This window comes from Pongo pygmaeus, chromosome 21 (genome assembly GCF_028885625.2).
Source record: "Pongo pygmaeus isolate AG05252 chromosome 21, NHGRI_mPonPyg2-v2.0_pri, whole genome shotgun sequence".
NCBI lineage: Eukaryota > Metazoa > Chordata > Mammalia > Primates > Hominidae > Pongo > Pongo pygmaeus.
In genome coordinates, this window is record NC_072394.2 from 40,699,810 (window position 1) to 40,723,677 (window position 23,868).

General features: G+C 45.9%; 1 protein-coding gene and 1 long non-coding RNA gene across 2 annotated transcripts in view; one reads left to right on the plus strand and one right to left on the minus strand.

Annotated features, from left to right (window-relative positions):
* Positions 1 to 1,903, minus strand: part of KIAA1755 (KIAA1755 ortholog) — a 46,204-nt gene extending 44,301 nt beyond the window's left edge. The window contains exon 1 of the mRNA XM_054467818.1: positions 1,666 to 1,903. Coding sequence (XP_054323793.1) covers positions 1,666 to 1,668 — 3 coding nt within the window. The 5' untranslated portion in view covers positions 1,669 to 1,903. The remainder of the gene's footprint in view (positions 1 to 1,665) is intronic.
* The window catches only part of LOC129021863 (uncharacterized), a 28,300-nt gene continuing 5,894 nt past the window's right edge, over positions 1,463 to 23,868 (plus strand). Inside the window, exon 1 of the long non-coding RNA XR_008496158.1 lies at positions 1,463 to 1,524. This is a non-coding gene — a long non-coding RNA (uncharacterized LOC129021863). The remainder of the gene's footprint in view (positions 1,525 to 23,868) is intronic.

Sequence of the window (23,868 nt, forward strand, 5' to 3'; positions counted from 1 at the left end):
AGGGAAGGAAATCTGCACATTGTTCCCAATCTGGAAAGAGTTGCTCACCCTTTGACAGGGGGCAGACCAGTGCCTGACACTTGATCTGAGGATCTGGGGTTCGGTGAGGGGTTTCTAATTACTAGGTTAGGTGTGAAAGCAGGAGAGGCTTGGCAAACACCAGGTACAGGCTGTGGCCCTGGAGTGACCATGACTGCCGAGTGCAGGCTCAGAATTCAAACTGTCCTAACTTGCACTTTCTGGTTGGGGTGACCTTGGGCAGCTTAAGTTCCCAGAGCCTGAGGTCCCCATCTGTTGGAGATAGCCGCAGGTCTAATCTTAGAGTTGGTATGAGTTACGGACTCCTGGATGTAAATCACCTAGCACGGGGCCTTGCCTGTAGGGAGAGGTGAATAACCATTGGCTTATGAGAGTATTTTCAAACAGCTCCAAGAGCCATGTGTGTGTACACCTGTCCCCCCAGTGCATGGATGTAGGTGCCTGGTTTTGCAATATGTCTGTGGTGTGTATGCCAATGTATGCCCATAGTTTAGCAGTATGGGGGAGCAGGTGGAGAAGGCATGGGTGTATAAGAGGGTGTGAACATGTGTTCAGCCGTGTGAGTCAGTGGGAGCATTCAAGTGTGCTCTGTGCTTGCATGTGTACGTGTGTGTGCATGTGTACATGTGTGTGCATGTGTACATGTGTGTGCGTGCATGCGTGTGTGTGTGTGAGAGAGAGAAAGAGTATGAACAGCTCTATATGGAACTCTTCTGCTCGTGGAGATGCGTTTCTGTGAGTGAAAACCCACACAAATTCAACATGGTTGGTAAGAGTCACGGGGTTAAAGCCTTGGCCTGTCTTCACAGCTTTTTTCCAAATCCTTACAGCCCCTGTGAATCTGCCTGGGGCTCTTGTATCTGTCTGGAGCTGGGCTGAAATCCTCTGAAAACAGACTTTTCTTTCATTCCCTGTTGCCAGATACTGGCACAAACGCATCCCCGCCACCACCACCACACACACACACATACACACACACACACATTCTCCCAGAATGTCCCAACTTTTTTCAAGGTTCCAGCTCCAAAAGTCCCTTCCTCTTCCCTCTCCCCAGCCAATTCCCATGGAAGCACCCTGTGCTCAATGTGTATATCTGACTTTCCATAGCTGAGTCTAAGACAGCAGAAGCATCCCAAGTTTTGGTAAGCAGTTCTCTCTTTTTCACCCTGGACCCTTAACCCTCCTCGCCCTGCACTGCCTGGCTGGCCTGGGAGGGGACTTTAATCCCCACCACCACTCTCCCCCATCCAAACCCCCTGCCGGGACAATGTGCCTATCACAGTCAGTTCCAAAACTAACATGCAAAACCACCCCGTTTCAGCCCTCAGCCGGAGGGCTGAGATTCAGGCTCAGGTCTAGGGGTTGGGGAATATTAAAGTTTACAAGTCCAATCTTACTCCATCCATACACACACATGGAGAAGCCGGGAGAGGACGCGGCCAGAGATGGGCTCCTGCCCCTGAACCCCTGCTGGGGTGGAAGCAGGTAAGCACAGCTCTGCCAAGGCACTGAGGGTCGTCTCAGTGTAAAAGGCCGGGGCCACCCGGGGCTGTTCTGTAGGGAATGGGGAGGGCTGTGCCCACTGAAAGGGGGCAGAGAGAGGTGGTCCAGGCCTTGGCGCGTTACCATGGTGACGGGCTGTCAGCGGCGGGCGGCGCGGCTCCTCTCCTGGGCGCGGGGTCTGTGGGTCCGCGGGTCCGTCTGTCTGGGGCAGCCCTCGGTCCCGCCTAGCCCTGGAGCCAGGGGAGAGGGCAGGCCTGGGGCACCGACCCCGGCGTCATCTCGGAGGAGCGACCGTGGGGGACAGGGAGAGAGACTGAGAGAGAGACAGAGAGGGACTGAGGCTGGAGACGGCGAGAGACATAAGGGAGCCGCGGGCGGCGCGGGTCGGGCCACCAGACGGGGGGCGGCAGCAGAGGCGGGGCGGGGCGGGGCGGGGCGCCGCGGGACAGCGGCCCCTTTGTGCCTGCGCCCCCGCCCCCAGCCCGCGCGTCCCGCCCCCACCGCCCCCCTTCCCTCCGCCCACCCCCTCAGCAGCCAGCTGGAACCCGAGGAACCCGAGCCCGCCCCGCCGAGTTTTCCTCCCCGCTCCTCGCTCTTCCCACGGCGCGCCAGGCCCGGACGGCCCCATTGTACAGACGGGCAAGAGCGAGGCCTCGAGCCGCAGCGGCCGGGTTAAGCGCCCGCGGACCTCGCTGGCAGGCCCGAGTTCGAGTCTCCTCCTCCCACACTTCCCAGCAAGTCACAGACTCTCTTAAGCTTCGATTTCTTCATCTGTAAAATGGGGTGGGATGATGATGATGATGATGGTGATGATGATGATGAAGATGATGATGATAGTGCCTGCTGCTTAGATTTGGTGATGAGGAGTAAGCATCTGTCCCAGCGCCCTTGAATTCTCCCACATTATGCCCCATCATGACGGCCTAATTCAAGGCTTTGAGGTGATGATGGCTGTGGGCGAGTTCTGTTCTTGGCTCTCAGATAATGACCTTGGCCAAGTCGGTATTTCCTACTGAGCCTCAGCTTTGGAGTGAGACTAAGAAACTAGATGACTGCTAGGGTCTATATGTGTGTGTCCCCTCCCAAATGCATATGTCCAAACCTAATCCTCAGTATGATGGTATTAGGAGGTGGGGCCTTTGGAAAGTGATTGGGTCATGACAGGACAGAGCCCTCACGAATGGGATTAGTGCCTCTCTCTCTCTATATATAGGCACTAATATATATAGGCATATATACACACACATATATATACACACATATACATGTATATACACACACACGCACACACATATATATTTGAGACCTAGTCTCACTCTGTTGCCCACCCAGGCTGGAGTGCAATGGCATGATCTCAGCTCATTGCAACCTCTACCTCCCAGGTTCAAGCAATTTTCCTGCCTCAGCCTCCCGAGCAGCTGGGATTTTAGGCACCCGCCACCACACCTGGCCAATTTTTGTATTTTTAGTAGAGACAGTGTTTCGACATTTGGGGCAGGCTGGTCTTGAACTCCTGACCTCAGGTGATCTGCCCGCCTCACCCTCCCAAAGTGCTGGGATTACAGGCGTGAGCCACCATGCCCAGCCTAGTGCCCCAGAGGCCCCAGAGAGCTAGCTGCCTTGCCCCTTCCACTATGGGAGGACACAGTGAGAAGGGGCTGTCTATGAGCCAGATAGGCCCAGAAACATAAGGTCCAGAAAGAAGGCTCTTACCAAACATCCAACTTGCCTGTGCCTTGATCTAGGCCTTCCCAGCCTCCAGAACTGTGAGAAGAGAATTTCTGTTGTGTACAAGCCCCTCAGTCTAAGGTATGTTGTTATAGCAGCCCAGACTAAAACAGTGACCAAAGTTATTCCTGGTTAGATGACTCAGGGATTTGTCCATTTATTTATCAAACACTGTGCACTGAGTCAGCCTGTCTCCCCCACTAGACTATACATTACTTGAGAGTCCCTGCCCTCAAGTAATGTACAATCTAGTGGGGGAGACAGGCAAGGAGCAGATAAACGGGAAAAATAAAAAAAAAATAACTGTGGTAACTGCTAAGAAGGAAACCAACAAATGTTGACACTGGGAACTGTAGAGGGATCAACTTGTAGCTGGTGGTGTAGGAAGCCTAGATCTGAAAGCCTAGATGTGAAAGGGGAAAAAGCCTAGATTTGGAAGGGGAGGAATTAGAAGAGTAGAGACAGGGAGATGCAGAGAAACCAAGTTCTAAGCAGAGAGAACAGCATGTGCAAAGGCTCTGAGGCAATATTAAGCTTAAAGGAACTGGGGAGTAAGTGAAGAACTGAAAAAGACGAGTGTAGCTGTAAGGGTTAGAGTTCAGACCCAAGCCTTATCTACAGCCCATCTCCCGCCCCACATAGGTTAATCCGTCTTTTAGCAGAGAAAACCTGAACTAGGAGCCATCCTATCCCAACTTTTGATAAGTTCCTTCACATCCCCGACCTTCACTTGCTCATCACTAATTTGGGACTAATAATCTCCCGCGATAGTTCCACAGCCCAGCAATCAAGTAAACTCTCTCTACAGGAGACGGTCTGGATGGTTTTAGTATCATGACTCCAGATGTGAATTTAGGACAGAACAGACTTGATGTCCAGTACAGAATTCCACTGAGAGTTGTGGGGTCACAGCTTGAAGGTTTTAGAGTCCCAGGTTACCATGAGACAGAACTGACATGACAGCCAGCGTTCTGGGGTTGCAGGCAACAGAAACAGGTTCTGAATTAATTAAGCAGAAAAGAATGGATTGGCAGTCAGAGAATCAATGAGGAGGCTGGGGCCTATCCTCTGGAAAGCACTGGAGTAAGTAGGATGCTCTGGGGGTCTCGTTATCAGGAAAGAGTTGGAAACGTTTGAACACATTAAGACAAACAAACACACCAAAGTAGAACTTTATACGTGTCAGGTAGTTTTCTAAGTATATAACAGTTATGAAGTAGATTCTATTATTGTCCTCACTTTACAAATGAAAAACTAAGGCACAGAGAGGGTATGTAGCCTGCCCAGTATCAGATAGCTAGTAGACTGTGGATTTCAGAATTGGACACAGTTATCCAATTCCGTAAGTCATGTTATTAAACACTTTGCTACGCTACCTGAATAAATCCTAACCATTCTCTCTGCCCTTGTGTTCCTCAATGATGGACTCAGAACCTTAAAAGAGCCAGGCATGGTGGCATGCTCCTGTAGTCCTAGCTACTTAGGAGGCCAAGGTGGGAAGATCACTTGAGCCCAGGAGTTCAAGGCTGCAGTGAGCTGTGATTGCACCATTGCACTCCAACCTGGGAGACAGAGTGAGACCCCGTCTCTAGAAAACAAACAAACAAAATAAAGCTTTTATAGAGAAATTCTAATTGTGTCATGTGCCCAGGGCCTCACTAAGACTGCACCTACACATATCAGGAATAGTTGGTCACCCAAAAGGAAATTAAATTGCATAAGAAGGAGAAGAAATGAATATGAAATTGTCCATAAACAAGTGCAATTACAGCCTGGGCACAGTGGCTCATGCCTGTAATCCCAGCACTTTGGGGGGCTGAGGTGGGCAGATTGCCTGAGTTCAGGAGTTTGAGCCCAGCCGGGGCAACATGGCAAAACCTTGTCTCTACTAAAAACGCAAAAAAATAACCAGGCATGGTGGTGCACACCTGTAATCCCAGCTACTGGGAGGTTGAGGCAGGAGAATCATTTGAACCTGGGAGGTGGAGGCTGCAGTGAGCCAAGATCACACCACTACACTCCAGCCTGGGTAATAGTGTGAGACTCTGTCTCAAAACAACAACAACCACCACAACAACAACCACAACAACAAAAAGGTGCAATTACAGTCTACCCGTTGGGCCTCTCAACATACTTTATATCCTTGTTCACAGGCATGTTCTTCCAAAACTCCTCTCTACTGATGTAATATAGCAGTTCCATATGCAACCAATAATGTGCACACACACATACACACGCACACTTCTGTAATTTGTAGTCATACTGTGTACGACCTCAGGGAGGTTCACTTTTCTGAGCTTCAGATTCGTCTTTTGTAAAAGACGGGGAAGATTCGTCATGAGGAAGAATAAATAAGTTAATGAATGTAAATAAAGTGCTTTGCACTATGTCTGGTACATAGAATTGACACGCATCATATAAAATAGTGCTGTTATTCCAAAAAATAGGGAGGAGGGAATACTTCCAAACTCATTCTATGAGGCCAGTATTACTCCAATACCAAAACCAGACAAAGACACATCTAAAAAAGAAAACTATAGGCCAATATCTCTGATGAATATGGATGCAAAACTTCTTAACAAAATACTAGCAAACTGAATTCAACAATACCTTAAAAAGATCATTCATCATGACTAAGTGGGATTTATCTCTAGGATGCAAGGATAGTTCAACATATGCAAATCAATCCATTCTGTTGTGATACATCATATCACATACATCACATCAACAGAATGAAGGACAAAAAACATATGGTCATTTCAATTGATATTGAAAATGCATTTGATAAAAGTCAACTTCCGCTCATGATTAAAAACCCTCAAAAAACCAGGTATAGAAGGAACATACCTCAACATAATAAAAGCCATATATGACAGACCCACAGCTAGTATCATACGGAATGGGGAAAAACTGAAAGCCTTTCCTCTAAGATCTGGAACACAACAAGGATGCCCACTTTCACCACTGTCATTCAGCATAGTACTGGAAGTCCTAACTAGAGCAATCAGGCAACAGAAAGAAATAAAGGGCATCCAAATTGGAAAGGAAGAAGTCAAATTATCCTTGTTTGCAGATGATATAATCTTATATTTGGGAAAACCTAACGACTCCACCACAAAACTATTAGAACTGATAAACAAATTCAATAAGATTGCAGGATACAAAATCAACATATGAAAATCAGTAGCATTTCTATATGCCAACAGTGAACAATCTGAAAAAGAAATTTAAAAAGTAATCCCATTTAAAATAGCTAAAAATAAAATTAAATACCTAGGAACTAATTTAACCAAAGACATACAAGATCTCTATAATGAAAACTATAAAATATAAAATGAAAGAAATTGAAGAGGACACCAAACAATGGAAAGATACTCCCAAAGCAATATACAGATTCAATGCAATCCCTATCAAAATACCATTGATATTCTTCACGGAAATAGAAAAAACAATCCTAAAATTTATGTGGAACCACAAAAGACCCAGAATAGTCAAAACTATCCTAAACAAAAAGAACCAAACTGGAGTAATCACATTACCTGACTTCAAATTATACTACAGAGCTATAGTAACCAAAACAGCATGTTACTGACATAAAAACAAATACATAGAACAATGGAACAGAATAGAGAACCCAGAAACAAATCTGCACACCTACAGTGAACTCATTTTTGAGAAAGGTGCCAAGAACATACACAGGGGAAAAGATAGTCCAATAAATGGTGATGGGAAAACTGGATATCCATATGCAGAAGAATGAAACTAGGCCCCTATCTTTTGCCATATACAACAATCAAATTAAAATGAATTAAAGACTTGAATCTAAGACTTTAAACTATGAAACCACAGCAATAAAACATTGGGGAAACTCTCCAGGACTTTGGTCTGGGCAAAATATTTTGAGTAATACCCAACAAGCACAGGCAACCAAAGCAAAGATGGACAAATGAGATCACATCAAGTTAAAAAGCTCTTGCACAGCAAAGGAAACAATCAACAAAGTGGAAAGACAACCCACAGAATGGGAGAAAATCTTTGTAAACTATCCATCTGATTAACAACCAGGATATATAAGAAGCTAAGACAACTATATAGGACAAAATCTAATAATTTGATTTTAAAACATGCAAAAAGATTTGAATAGACGTTTCTCAAAAGAAGATGGCATACAAATGGCAAACAGGTATACGAAAAGTTGCTCAACATCATTGATCATCAGAGAAATGCAAATCAAAACTACAATGAGGTATCATCCCACCCCAGTGAGCATGGCTTTTATCCAAAAGAGGCAATAACAAATGCCAGCGAGGATGTGGAGAAAAAGGAACCCTCTTACACTGTTGGTGGGAATGTAAATTAGTACAACCACTATGGAGAACAGCTGGGAGGTTCCTCAAAAAACTAAATATAGATCTACCATACGACACAGCAATCCCACTACTAGGTCTATACCCAAAAGAAAGGAAGTCAGTATATGGAAGAGATCATCTGTACTCCCATGTTTGTTGCAACACTCTTCACAATAGCCAAAGTTTGGAAGCAGCCTTAGTGTCCATCAACAGATGAGTGGATAAAGAAAATGTGGTACTTACCCACAATGGAATACTGCTCAGCCATGAAAAAGAATGAGATGTTGTTATTTGCAACAACATAGATGGAACTGGAGGTCAGTATGCAAAGGGAAATAAGCGAGACACAGAAAGACAAACATCACATGCTACACTTATTTGTGGGATCTAAAAATCAAAACAATTGAACAAATGGAGACAGAGAGTGGAAGCATGTTTATCAGAGGCTGGGAAGGGTAGTGGTGGGGGGTGGGGGGGGTTGGTTAATAGGTACAAAAACATAGTAAGAATGAATAAGACCTAGTATTTGGTAGCACAACAGGATAACTATAGCAAATAATAATTTAACTGTGCACTTAAAAATAACTAACAGTATAATAGGATTGTTTGTAACACAAAAGACAAATGCTTGAGGGGATGGATACTCCATTCTCCATTATGTGATTATTATACATTGCATGCCTGTGTCAAAACATCTGATGTGCCCCATAAATATATACACCTACTATGTACCCACAAAAATTAAAATAAAAAAATAGAAATAGAATAAAATAGTGTTATGTTAGGGGCTGAGGGTTGTGAATTCACCCTCCAAATACACAGGCTTAACTGTTGGACTGGACTTGGTTCATCTCTCTGGGACTTTCCAGTGGATCTTCCAAGGACTTCAAGCATTCACTTCCTTCCTCTCTCTCTCTGGCAAATGAATAACGGAATCATGCCAATTGCTACACTAAATTTTGAGAAATAACCAAATCCATCACTAGTCTTACATATATGGTGGAGTGAGAAAATGGGGAAGGGCTGTGGAAATGGGCTCTGTTACTGGTTTGCTGTGCAGCTCTCCGCATGGGGCCACAGTTTCCTCAGCATAAAATGGTGATTATATAATCTCTCCTCATGAGGCTCTTGTAAGAATCCAGTGAAATAATACATTGAAAGGGTTTAACACAGTGCTTGGCATATAACAGGTTCTCAGCAAATGGAAGCTCTGCCTGTGATTTTGAGATTCCCAGGCCTAAGTGCCAGGACACCTCACCAGGGGACAGGCATACTTGGGGGAAGGGAGTTGCCTATTTAAGCAGGATGTCAAGGGATTCAGAATGCATTCATTCAATCATTTAATAAATATTTATTTGCTCCTACTATGAGGATGCTAAATACTTGGCATGCGTGCATATACTCACCCCTCCCATACCCATGACAGATGTCACTAATCCATCATGGAACTTTCTGCTGAACCTAGAAACTGCCCCAGAGTTCTCCTCAATAGAAAGTGCAGGCAGCTGCTACCAATCAATACATGTTGACATGAAGACGATGCTTATTCACCATCTGAAGTTCACAATGTATAAGGAAACGGGCTCCAGACGCAGAAGCCTCCAGAGACAGAAGGCTTGGGTTTGCATTTTGCCGTAGGCTCTTATGATAATGTGTAGGCACTAAAGAAGCATATCAACCATGGAGTGGACCACTCAGATCTCCCTTCAAAATAGAGTCTGTGAGCTGCAGATGTCTTCAGGATCTGCTTCAGCTTTTGAGCTGAGGCCACCTGCTTCCTGGGCAGCCTGCAGCTAAGCACACTGTGAATGAGGGCTTGTTATTTCTGCCTAATATAGGATTTCTCTATGAATAATCTTTGTGCCAGAGTCCCCTGTTGGGCTGGCCAAGACCTTCTAAGAGCTGCGCCACAGTCTGAAGCTCTTTCTACCCAATCCTTCTTCCTTCCCCCTCTCCTTTCATAGTCAGACCTACATCAACATCCAAAGGCTCCCCTTTTTTCTCCTGCTCCCTCTCCACATTATCCTTTGCAGGCATTGCCCACATGCATCTCTTGGCATTCTTAACTCTGTCTTTGGCCTCTGTTTCTCAGAGGACACAGGTGACAACAGCATTGAGCTGCAGAAGACTGGGCTGGAAAGGAGTGGTCCTCATCTTCTCTGATGGGGAGAATAGGGGTGGCACAGAGGTTATTGTGAGTGCTAGGGGCAAAGAGTGACCCAGGACAGGGAGGCTGAAGGGCACCTCCCTCAGCATGAAATTGGCCTTCCCCATCAAGGACTCTGTTTTTATTTTTGAGACAGAGTTTTTGCTCTTGTTGCCCAGGCTAGAGTGCAATGGTGCGGTCTTGGCTCGCTGCAACCTCCACCTCCCAGGTTCAAGTGATTCTCCTGCCTCAGCCTCCCAAGTAGCTGTGATTACAGGCGCCCACCATCACGCCCAGATAATTTTTGTATTTTTAGTAGAGACGGGGTTTCACCATGTTGGCCAGGCTGGTCTCGAACTCCTGACCTCAGGTGATCCACTCACCTTGGTATCTCGAAGTGCTGCAATGACAGGCATGAGCCACCATGCCTGGCCAAGGACTCTTGATTGCAAATGACAGAAACTCGACTCAATCTCAAAGTAAAAAGGGACTTTAAGTGCCTTATAATGGAGAAGTGGTGCTGGAGCTCTGTCATCATTCTAATAGCTTCTTCCCTATGACTAGAGAAGTTGGCCTCCAGGCCTATAAGGTCTCAAGCTGGCAATAATAGTATAAAGACATCATCAAAATAGTAATCTCAGGGAAGACCCTGATTGGCTTTGCTTGGGTCACACGTCAATTCTTGAACCAATCACTGTGACCAAGGTAATGAAGATATTCTGATTGGCTGGAATAGATTCTATGCCCACCCCTGGGTGGGAGCATATGATGATGGCTCTACCAGGGCTGCACAGAGAGAGGAAAAGCTCTCCAAAACAAACAGGGGGTGGGAACACAAGGTAAACAACAAAACCTTTGGTGATCATTACCCACTTCAGAAACACGGAGAAGGAAAAAGACAAAAAAGACAGCTTCTTCTGTCAATGACCTCCTCTTTTCACAGGGGAAAATCTGATGTTTAAATGTTTCCTGATCAGGTCCTAGGATGGGCTTTGGGGAGTGACCTGTGAGTAGGTTAGGGACCTCAGACACTGTCTTACCCTTTCCTAGGATGCCCACAATCTTGGTGGGAAGGATGAGATGGAAATAACCTATGGGAATAAAACCTCTTAGAGCTCCTAAAAAAGACTGAAAACTTACCTTGTTTAACTGTCCTGATTTATGCCAGGGAGCTTCACCTAGGAAGGAGTGACTCACATTATCACACTGTCCAGCCAGGACAACAATCTGTTATACTTCATCTGCCCTTAAATCAGCCTCCTGATGGAGGAGCCTGTGCTATATAAGCAGAGACCTTGAGTTCAGGTCCCTCTCTGCCCACTAACTCTGTGAGGCATCTTGGGAGTTTGCCTGAATTCTCAGAACCTCAGTTTTCTAACCTGTAAAATGGAACCCATAACCTCTGCTTTGCCTGTTTCCCCTGTCTGCTGTGAGGCAACAACACACGCATTTGTCACATCTCACTAAGGATGAGGGTCATGCAATGCATTTATTGAGTGTCCACTCTGTGCCAGAGACAGCATGCTGGATGCTGGCCATATCACGGTGAACATGACAGACAGCCCCTGCCTTCATGTAGCTCACAGTCTAGAAGAGAGTCAGATCTTAATAATGAGTGCCTCATACAAATGGTGGTAAGGTCTTAAAGGGGAAAAAAGAGCACAAATCAATGGAACCCACTGGAGGTCCAGGAGGGTGGCCCTGAGGGCTTAAGCTGGGATTCAAAGAGAAAACATAAGAAGTCAGGGAAGGCTGGGCTCGGTGGGTCACACCTGTAATCCCAGCTCTTTGGGAGGCCGAGGCAGGCAAATCATGAGGTCAGGAGATCGAGACAATCCTGGCCAACATGATGAAACCCAGTCTCTACTAAAAATACAAAAATTAGCTGGGTGTGGTGGCGTATGCCTGTAATCCCAGCTACTCAGGAAGCTGAGGCAGAATCACTTGAACCAGGGAGTTGGAGGTTGCAGTGAGCCGAGATCGTGCCGCTGCACTCCAGCCTGGTGACAGAGCGAGACTCTGTCTCAAAAAAAAAAAAAAAAAAAGAAGAAGAAGAAGAAGTCAGAGAAAAGCATTAAAGTCAGAGGGAACACCACATGCAAAAGGCCTGTGGCAGGAGAGCATATTGGAGGGTTGGAGGCAGAAAAAAGCCAGAGAGTGATGGGGACAGGGACACAAGAGGAGGTGGGAGGCATGGGCAAGGCTCCGTAGACCAGAGAGTTTGAATTTTCTCCTTAGAGCCATGAAAACCCATGGGAAGGAATTCAGGAGGGAGTAATATGATCAGATTGGGTTTTTCTTGACACACCCCCCACTCCCTTCAAAAGGTTCCTCCAGTGCCTGGGTGGAGGAGACCATGGGAGCGGGCAGGGGCTGCAGGGAGACCCACCAGCAAGGGGGCTGACATGGGGGGCTGGAGAAGAGTTGGGCTCCAAGGGCGATGGAAGCCAAAAGCCAAGGCTCTGGGGGTACTTGGGGCTGGAGACTCCAGAGCAGGGGGCACAGAGGGCTGTGTAGCTCCCCCCAGCACATCCCTGAGCCTCTGGAGAAGTCCTTCATCTCTGGAATTTCTCTTTCCCTTCCAGTCCAGCCCTTTCTTGTTATTGTAGGACAGACTCCATCGATGACTCATTCAGGACTTGGGTTTCTTGTTCCAGCAGTCTCCCTTCTCCTGATTACTTTCGGCTCCTCTGGGCCTGCAGGCCTCGCCCCTCATCATCTGGGGAGGCAGCCAAGAACCTTGATGGCTGGGTGAGCTCTACGGAGGAAGGAGCCGGGACCCTCCCAGCTTCAGGCCCCACCCATGATTTCCTGCCTCTGGTTTTGCTCTCCTCTTTCCCCCGCCAGGAGACTCCTGTTCTGCAAGTCCTGCTCCTCCTTCCAGGACCACCTCCCCTGGGAAGCCCTGCCAGGTGGCCCCAGACCATCTTCTCCACCCTGCTCAGTGGCACCTGTCTTTTTATTCAACCCCCAGGAGCCCACCTTCCGGTGAGTGAGACGGGGTGCACTGATGGAACTGCAGACACAAATATGGTAGGAACCTAGAGGAGGGAACCAATTAACACCCCCTAGAGATTGGGTCAGATGAGGTTTCCCAGAGGAAGGGACATTTACACCTGGGTTTTGAAGGAGGAATAGAAGTTCATCATGGGGAGAAAGATAAGAAGGCATTCCAAGCCAAAGAAACAGTGTGTGCAGGAGGTGATTGCAAGTTATTTCTGTAATGTGTGAAAGGGGCCCAGTGCATGTAAATGTTTGTTGAATGAATCAATGTTTTGGGGGAACATTGAGAAATTTGGTGTGGCTGCATCAGAGCTTGCAAACTACCAGTGGATAGGCCAAATCAGGCAAAGAGAAGGTTAAAAAAAAAAAAAAAAAAAAAGGGAAAATGGAATTAATTGTCAATATCTAAAAACTGGGAGGCTTCACAGACACTCTGGAGATGGGCAGCAACCTCTGCCTTTAGGTGCATGCTATCCAGCTCACCAGAGTCCCCACCTGGCTCAGTTTACTCATTCATGCTACTTCTTGGGCCCTGTGGACATTTGAATTTGCACCCCTACCTAGATGTTATACTCCTCAAGGTTCTGGACTGTGAGCTATTCACAGGGCCAGGCACACAGCAGGTGCCCAATAAATCTTTGTTGGCTAAGCAGATAGATGGTGTGACGATTTTAAAATAAGTCCCCAAATTTATTAACACTCCGGAGCCCCCTTCAGTGTGGGCTGAACTTAGAGACTCCCCTGTAAACAGCCAAATGTAGAAGAAGAAACAGCTTATGATTTCAGAGACTAGGTCACAAAAGACACTGTGGCTTCTGCCTGGCTGTTTCTTGGATTGCTTGCTATGGGGAAAGCCAGCCGCCATGTTGTTAGGATACTCAAACAGCCCTGTGGAAACACCCAGGTGTCGAGGAACTGAGGATTCTTCTTGCCAATGGCTGGCACCAACTTGCCAGCCATGCGAGTGAGCCACCTTGGAAGCAGCTTCTCCAGCCCAGTCTAGCCTTAGATGATTGCAGCCCCAGCTGACAGCTTGACTGTAACCTCATGAGAGACCCTGAGTTACAACCACCCAGTGAGGCTGCTTCCAAACACCTGATCTACAGAAACTGTGTGAAACAATAAACGTTGATTGTTGTCTCAGATGCTGAGTTGTGAAATAATTTGTTATGTTACGCATCAATAGATAACTAATATGGATGGATGGCTGGGTATCTGGATGGCTGGATAGATTTATATAGAGTGCATTAGGTAATGGAGGAAGTCCCAATGGGAAAGTGAGGGTCAGAGCCTGGAGAGCCAGAAGACGTTTGTAATCCCTGGTCATCTCTAAGCTTTAGGGAGGTTATTCAGGCAGCCAGAGGAGGAGAGAGTTAGTGAGTTTTGAAGCCAAGAGGTCATCAGAGGCTAGACCACTCATCCTGGGGAGACAGCCTGCCCTGTGTCTCCAAATCCAGCTTCCTCAAACAGCAGTCCATACTAGTCCTTCCTATCCTGAGGTCCTGGCTCCATCATTCCTCGGCCCCAGCTGGCCCTCGGAATTGTGGAGGAGGTCAAGACTTCAGCATTTTTCAGAAGCCAAGTCATCCTCCTCACTCAGAGTCTTCTTTGTGTGGAGGAAGCAGTTTCTCGCCTGGTGGGGGACTCAGGGCAGGGTCAGTAGCCTTCAGGAACCAGAGGAGGGTATTGAGAAGCTGGGACCCTCTGTGGAGACCCTGCTGGCCCCAAAGGCATGGTGGAGAGCCACAGCCACCAAACATCCATAGGATTAGGTCAGCCCTAATATCCAGTATATTGGTATTGTTTGAAATGACCCAACACGTGTCCTCGGGAAACATATGTACAATGGGCCTGGCACATATGAGAATTTTTTAAGTAAATCAAAACTGCACTGAAATGCCATTTTTCATCTATCACGTTGGCAAAATTTCAAAAGCTTGACAATACCTGCTGGTGAGGCTTTGAGCAAATAGCTACTCTTATAAATTGTCAGTAATGCCTGTTGGCAATAAACCTTCTAGGAAGGAATTTGTAATATAGAACAAAACAGCATGTGCATTTACTCTTTGACCCAGGATATTTACTTCTAGAATTTATCCTAAAGATATAATTCCACAGATATGAAAAATGTGCGTGCAAGGTTATTTATTGAGGAATTATTTATAATACAAAATGTTGAAAATACCCAAACGCCCATCTGTAGAAAACTGGATGAATAAACTATGGAACCACATGAGAGAATGTTATGCAGACATGAAGGCAAGAAGGAAGATCTCTATAAACCTACAGGGAGTGATTTCCAGCATAACTGTTAAACAACAAAATAAGGTAAAAGCAAAATAAAGGACTACCTATACTATGCAAACTTTTAAGAAAATAAAAAAGAAAACGTGTTTATTTACATACATATTTAAATAATTATGCAAAAGAAACCCAGGAAGGGTAAATCAGAAACTTATTGCAAATGGTTACTCATAAGGAATTAGTGGGAATACCAATGGAAAAGAAAGAGATGGGAGTGAGATTCCTCTGAATATATTTGTACAGGATTTTTGACTTTTTAATTGTGCAAATATTTTACATTCTCAAAAATAAAATTAAATAAAAAGATAAAAATGTAAACTGTAAACTTGTAAACAAAGAGAAAAGAGATGAGCTTAACTGAATGTCAAATAATAATATAGCCACACAAAGAAAATAATTTAAGTAAGTGTAACCACAGGAGTCTAGGTATTTAGTGTTATAATTCTAAAACTACTATCTCTGTGTTGTATGATGGAAGAAATGAGTAAATGTGCTGATGTTTTGGGACTCAGGTTTCTCACTATAGGAAAAGCAAGTCAAAAATATGGAGTGGAGGAAGGATATGTGGCTATGGCTTTAAGTGTTAATTGGAGACATTGATATGAGCAGACCAGGGAAAAGCAACATACCTATAGCAATTAGCACACCCAGGGCCCAGATCTTGTCTCCTAAATGCCATTCCCTACTAAACAGAACTAGTGTCATTAGAGAAATGGCTGATTCCAGGATTGGGCAGGGAAAGTGCATGGTGAACCTGAAGCATCTCATGTCAAACTACAAGGAAACACTCAATGAATGATGAGGCCAAGTCTAAAGGAGCCAACTTAAAGGGGCTCCCACTAGCCAAAGTCCAGACAATTTGATTCTCCAGAGAAGAACAATGAGGTTTCTCACTGTTGGAGGGAGAGATTACCAACAAGCAAGAGACTAGAATGATCCATGTGGCAATGGATTTGAGTTGGAGACAGTAGCTTCCCAATGCAGATAGGTAAGTTGATAGATAGTTGCATACAGAAATGTTTATAGGTATGTGTATATACAGAAGTTCATATATACATATATTTTCTTGTTCTATCAGCTGAGAGCACTTAGAAGCACTGACATCGTGGTAGCAACAAGCACACATAACATTCAGATTTTGGTGTCTAATTCCGTTCTCCAGTAAAAGAAAACAGGGATCCCTGGAGAAATGGCTGATTCAGGCTGGACATAGTGGCTTATGCCTGTAATCCCAACACATTGGGAGTCTGAGGCAGGTGGATTGCTTGAGCCCAGGAGTTCAGGCCAGCCTGAACAACATGGCAAAACCTTGCCTCTACAAAAAATACAAAAATCAGTTGGGCATGGTGGCATGTGCCTGTAGTCCCAGCTACTCAGGAAGATGATGTGGGAGGATGGCTTGAGCCTGGGAGGCAGAGGTTGCAGTGAGCTGAGATCACACCACTGCACTCCAGCCTGGGCAACAGAGCAAGATTCTGTCTTAGAGAGAGAAAGAGAGACAGAGAGAGAAAGAAAGAGAAATGGCTGATTCAAGCAAGGACTGGGGTAGAAAATGTACAATGTACAAGATGAGCCTGGAGCATCGTACAATGACAGAAGGTAAGAAAATGCCTAAAAAAAACAAAGAAATCCACAATGATGGAAGGATGTGAAAGGGACACAGAAAACAACTGAAAGAGCTTCTAATGACCAAAGCTGGATGGAACAACTTGAACAAGAAAATAAAGCATACACTGATAAAAATAAATGAGTGCATAAATAAACAGTCACTTATCCCTTATTGACAGGGATACATTCTGATAAATGCATTGTTACAGGGATATGTTCTGATAAATGCACTGTTAGGTGGTTTCGTCATTGTGTGAATGTCAGTGTACTTACACAAACCTAGGTGGTATAGCCAGCTACACATCTAGGCTATATGGTATAGCCTACTGCTCGTAGGCTACAAACCTGTACACTGTGTTATTGTACTGAATACTGTAGGCAATTGTAACATAATGGTAAGTATTTGTGTATCTAAATATACAAAAGGAACTGTAAAAATACACTTAACCATGAATGAAGCTTGCAAAACAGGAAGTTGCTCTGGGTGAGTCAGTGAGTCGTGAGTGAATATGAAGGCCTAGGACATTACTGTACCCTACTGTAGACTTTATAAACATTGTACGCTTAGACTACATGGAATTTATACAAATATTTTTCTTTTTCTTTCTTTTTTTTTTGAGACAGAGTTTCACTCTTGTCACCCAGGTTGGAGTGCAGTGGCACAATCTCGGCTCACTGCAACTTCCGTCTCCTGGGTTCAAGAGATTCTCCTGCCTCAGACTCCCGAGTAGCTGGAATTACAAATGCCCGCCACCACGCCTGGCTAATTTTTGCATTTTTAATAGAGGCGAGGTGTCACTATGTTGGCCAGGCTTGTCTTGAACTCATGACCTCAGATGATCCACCCACCTCAGCCTCCCAGAGTGTTGGGATTACAGGCGTGAGCCACGTGCCAGGCCCTAAAAATATTTTTCTTTCTTTAATAATAAATTAAACTTAGCTGTAATTTTTTTACTTTCTAAACTTTTTAATTTTTAAAACTTTTGACTCTTTTGTAATAACAACTTAAAACACCAACACATTAAATCAGTGTACAAAAATATTTTCTTTCTTTATATCTTTATTCCATAAGCCTTTTTCTATTTTTAAATTTGTTTTAATTTTTAAACATTTTTGTTAAAAACTAAAATGGAAGGCCAGACACAGTGGCTCGTGCCTATAATCCCAGCACTTTGGGAGGCAGAGGCAGGAGGATAGTTTGAGGGAAGGAGGATAGTTTGAGGCCAGGAGTTCAAGACCAGCCTGGGCAACATAGCAAGACTATCTATTAAAAGAAAAATTAGCTGGGCATGGTGATGCATGCCTGTAGTCTCAGCTACTCTGGAGGCTGATACAGGAGGATGGCTTCAACCCAGGAAGTCAAGACTGCAGTGAGCTAGGATCCCTCCACTGCCTTCCAGCCTGGGCCACAGAGTGAGACCTTGTTGCTAAAAATTAAAACAAAAAATAAAAATAACTAAACTGCAAACACAGGCCGGGTGCGGTGGCTAACACTTGTAATCCCAGGACTTTGGGAGGCCAAGGCTGGTGGATTACCTGAGGTCAGGAGTTCAAGACCAGCCTGGCCAACATGAGGAAACTCCATCTCTACTAAAAATACAAAAATTAGCCAGGTGTGGTGGCACAGGCCTGTAATCCCAGCTGCTTGGGAGGCTGAGGCAGGAGAGTCGCTTGAACCCGGGAGGTGAAGGTTGCAGTGAGCTGAGATTGTACCACTGCACTCCAGCCTGGGCGACAAGAGCAAAACTCCATCTCAAAAAAAAAAAATGCAAACACACATATTAGCCTAGGCCTACACTGGATCATGATTATCAATATCACTGCCTATCACCTCCACATCTTGTCCTACTGGAAGGTCTAGGCAATGGGAATTTCTCAGCTCCATTATAATCTTATGGGACCACCATCGTTGTTGACCAAAGTGTTATTATGCGGCACATGGCTGTAAGTGTGAGAGATTAGGCAAATTTCCCGTGCAGAAGAATTCCAAATAGTTTATGTAGATCCTTCACCCCCAAGAAGATACAGCATAAATAAATAACTTCCACTCCTAAAGTGTGGACTGCACATGGTGACTTCCTTCCAAAAGTTACAGTATGGGAAAGAGGAGAAAGAGTAACTTTACCGTGGAGAAATCTGACAAATATGACCTCGGCCAGGTGATCAAGGCCAACATCAACAGTAATAAATTGTGTTAATGCTACATACTCTTGATATGCTGTGTAAGGATGGGGCGCTTCAGATACAGGCTTCCTTAGACATCTCTATTCTGCCCCCACCGGCCTTGCAAAGATGTCCTCAGAGAGAGAGTAACTGTCTTCTTCAGGGCCACACAGCATGCTGGGAGTGGCAAACACCTGACTGGCCTCTTCACAGCATCAACAGAGTTGCCACACCTATTTCACAGAGAAGGTAAGGGGGACCCTGAGGGCTTGTACAATTTGCCCACATCCCCTTACAGTGGTCCAGCTGCAAAGAAAAAAAAAAAAAAATAGTAGACGAGCTCCCTAAACCACACACACCCCAAATAGCCACAGCTTAGCTCAGCTTCCTCCCATCCCTGGATTCTCAGCACTGAGATGTCTCCCTCCCCGACATTCTAGCTTCCTCTCCCTCCTTTCCCACGGGGACGGCCCCTTTCCCTCTATGGCCCCACTTCAGAGCTCTGGGGCTACCCAAGGACACCCCAGGTCTCTTCCTTACAGTATGAAAAAAACTGGGCAGATGCTATGGCGCTATGGCAGTGGCTCCACGGAGGGGGCCGGGGTCATGTTGCAGCCTCACCCAACAGGCGGCTGAGAACTTAACTCATGGTGAAAGGGCTAAATTGTCCTGTGCAGCTGTGCTTGTTTTTCTTCCCCGTTTCAGTCCGCAGCCCTGATAGGGGAGGGAGTAAGCTGGAGGCGGTCATTTTTTTTCCTGCCTGTGTTCCCCCATCCCAGGGAGTCCTCCAAGACTGTCCTCCAGGAGCCCACATGTGCTACTTTCACCTGGTTTCTTATAAAGCAGAGTCTCAGGTCTGCGGAGTGGGAATGGGTCTTCATGGATCCAGCTGTTGAAACATCAGAATGACCTATGGGGGTGCAATCCAGGCAGACATCTGCCTCACCCAATAGGATTAGAACCCCAGGGGCTAGGACCAGAATTGCAGTGTTAATAAACACAGATGGTTAGTTAGACCCAGCTTGACTATACAGATTTAGAAAAACTGGGGCCCAGAGAGGGACAGAGATTGCTCAGGGTCACTGAATAAGACCTATGGCTAAACCCAAGCTAACTCCATTCATTCATTCATTCATAAAAACATTCACTCAGCATTGACTACTTCCGGCCCTTTGCCAAGGGTTTAGCAGGGCGGGAGTTGGCTCACAAGATGCTCACAATAAGCAAGCATGTAAACAACAAACATCCTTCAAAAGTGCAATGACAAGTACTGCAATTGAGATGTCTGAGATACCGCAGGAGCCCAGGAAGGGTACTTGACCAGGCAGAGGGCAAGTGGTCAGGGAGGGATGCCTAGGGGAGGTGATAACATAAGCAGAATCCTAAAGGAGCCATAGAATACATCTATGCAAACGGCCAGACACTGTGGCTCATGCCTATAATCTCAGTACTTTGGGAGGCTGAGGCTGAAGGTTGTTTGGGAGGCCAGAAGTTTGAAACCAGCCTGAGCAAGGAGTTGGTTGAACTTGTTTGTTTGGGACCAGAGGAGCAAGACCTCATCTCTACAGAAAATGCAAAATTAGCTGGGCATGGTGGTGTGCACCTAGCTACTTGGAAGGCTGAGGTGGGAGGATGACTTGAGTCTAGGTGGTTGAGGCTCCAGTGAGCTATGATTGTGCCACTGCACTTCAGCCTGGGCAACAGAGTGAGACCCCATCTCTGGAAAATATATACACAAATAATTTTTTTAATTAAATGAAAATTTGAAAAACAAAGGAGGAAGGACCCTCCAGGCAGGAGGATCAGCGTGAGCAGAGGCCTGGAGGTAAGAGTGGTGTGGGTGGGCAGCAAAAAGCACTTCAGTGTTGCAGGAGCCTAGATTTGTGTGGCAGGAAGAGGCAAGAAGTTTATTGCACCTGCTGAGTGCTTACTGTATGCAGGGCCCTATTCAGGCACTGGGTTTAGGCACCATGAGCAAATGTACACAAAGCCCCTGCCCTCATGGCTCTTCCATTCTAGGGGAAAGACGAGAAAAAAACCAAACCAATAAGCAAACCAAGGCATAATATTCATGAGAAGGTAAATGCTGAGGGGGGAAATAATGCAGAGTAAGGGGCTCCTATTTCATGACAGGTAGCCAGAAAAGGCCTCTTGATGAACACATCCTCAGCGGAGACCTGAAGGAGGCAAGGTAGTGAGTGGCGAAGCATTTGGGTAAAGCACGTTCAAGGAAGAGGGAGCAGTGAGCACAAAGGTCCTGAGGCCTGAGCAAGGTGAGGCTGGAGAGGATTGGCAGGGGCAAATTCAAAAAAAGACCTTACGTGACATGCTAAGAAGTCACTTTCCTCTTCTTCTTGTAAAGTATAAGAAGCCAGTGTTGGGGCTTGTGTCAGTCCATTCTCACACTGCTATAAAAAAATCCCCAGCTGGGTGCAGTGACTCATGCCTGTAATCCCAGCACTTCGGGAGGCCAAGGCAGGCAGATCACTTGAGGTCAGCAGTTCAAGACAAGCCTGGCCAAAGTGGCAAAACCCCATCTCTACTAAAAATACAAAAATTAGCCAGGCATCATGTCACAGGCCTGTAATCCCAGCTACTAGATGCTGAGGCAGAAGAATCGCTTGAACCTGGGAGGAGGTTACAGTGAGTCGAGATCGTGCCACTGCACTCCAGCCTGGTGATAGAGCAAGACTCTGTCTCAAAAAAAAAAGAAGAAGAAGAAATACCTGAGACTGGTAATTTATACAAGAAAGAGGTTTAATTAACTCACAGTTTTACATTGCTGGTGAGGACTCAGGAAACTTACAATCATGGTGGAAGGCAAAGGAGAAGCAGGCACCTTCTTTGCAGGGTGACAGGATGAAGTGAGTGCCAAGCGAAGCGGGAAGAGCCCCCTTATAAAACCATCAGACACACACTCACTATCACGAGAACAGCATGGGGGAAACTGCCCACATGATCCAATTACCTCCACCTGGTCCTGCTCTTGAAATGTGGGTATCATTGGGATTATAACTCAAGATGAGATTTTGGGTGGGGACACAGCCGAACCATATCATTCTGCCCCTGGCGCCTTCCAAATTTTATATCCCCACATTTCAAAACACAATCATGCCTTCCCAACAGTCCCCCAAAGTCTTAATTCATTCCAGCATTAACCCAAAAGTCCAAGTCCAAAGTCTCATCTGAGACAAGGCAAGTCCCTTCTGCCTATGAGCCTGTAAAATCAAAACCAAGTTAGTTACTTCCTAGATACAATGGGGGTCCAGGCATTGGGCAAATACACCCATTCCAAATGGGAGAAATTGGCCAAAAAAAAGGGGCTACAGGCCCCATACAAGTCTGAAATCCAATAGGGTAGTCATTAAACCTTAAAGTTTACTATGTAAACTTTAAGTAAACCAAAATGATCTCCTTTGACTCCATGTCTCACAACTAGGTCATACTGATGCAAGGGGTGGGCTTCCAAAGCCTTGGGCAGCTCTGCCCCTGTGGCTTCGGAAGGTACAGCCCCCCTCTCAGCTGCTTTAGTTGGCTGGCTTTGAGTGCCTGTGGCTTTTCCATGTGCATGGTGCAAGCTGTCAGTGGATCTACCATTCTAGGATCTGGAGGACAGTGACCCTCTTCTCACAGCTCCACTAGGCAGTGCCCCAGTGGGAACTCTATGTAGCGGCTCCAACCCCACATTTCCCTTCCACACTGCCCTAGCAGAGGCTCTCCATGAGGGTTCCACCCCTGCAGCAGACTTCTGGCTGGACATCCAGGCATTTCCATACATCCTCTGAAATCTAGGCAGAGGCTCCCAAACCTCAGTTCTTGACTTCTGTGCACCCACAGGCTCAACACTACGTGAAAGCCACCAAAGCTTGGGGCTTTCACCCTCTGAAGCAATGGCGTGAGTGGTACCTTGGTCCCTTTTAGCCACAACTGGAACTGAAGCAGCTGGGACACAGGGCACCATGTCTTAAGGCTTCACAGAGCAGGGGAGGCCTGGGCCCAGCCCACAAAACTGTTTTCCCCCTAGGCCTTGGGACCTGTGAGGGGAGTGGCTGCCATGAAGATCTCTGACATGCCCTGGAGACATTTTCCCCATTGTCTTGGTGATTAACATTTGGCTCCAGGTTACTTATGCAAATTTCTGCAGTAGGCTTAAATTTCTCCCCAGAAAATGGGCTTAAATTTCTCCCCAGAAAATCCTCAGTCTGCAAATTTTCCAAGCTTTCATGCTTTGCTTTTTTGAATGCTTTGCCACTTAGAAATTTCTTCTGTCAGATACCCTAAATCATCTCTTTGAAGTTCAAAGTTCCACAGATCTCTAGGGCAGGGGCAAAATGCCACCAGTCTCTTTGCTAAAGCATAGCAAGAGTGACCTTTACCCCAGTTCCCAAAAAGTTCCTCATCTCCATCTGAGACCACCTCAGCCTGGACTTCATTGTCCATATCACTATCAGCATTTTGGTCAAAGCCACTCAACAAGTCTCTAGGTAGTTCCAAACTTTCCCATATCTTCCTGTCTTCCTCTGAGCCCTCCAAACTGTTCCAACCTCTGCCCATTACCCAGTTCCAAAGTCAATTCCACATTTTTTAGTATCTTTATAGCAGTGCCCCACTCCTGGTACCAATTTACTATATTAGTCTGTTCTCACACTGCTGTGAAGAAATATCCAAGACTAGGTAATTTATAAAGGAATGAGATTTAATTGGTTCACAGTTCCACATTGCTGGAGAGGCCTCAGGAAACTTACAATGATGGTGGAGGGCAAAAGAGAAGGAAACATGTTCTTCACAGGGTGGCAGGATGGAGTGAGTGCCAAGCAAAGGGGGAACAACCCCTTATAAAACCATCAGATTGGCCAGGTGTGGTGGCTCAAGCCTGTAATCCCAGCACTTTGGGAGGCCGAGGCGGGCAGATCACAAGGTCAGGAGATGGAGACCATCCTGGCTAACATGGTGAAACCCTGTCTCTACTAAAAATACAAAAAATTTAGCTGGGAGTGGTGGCGGGCGCCTTTAGTCCCAGCTACT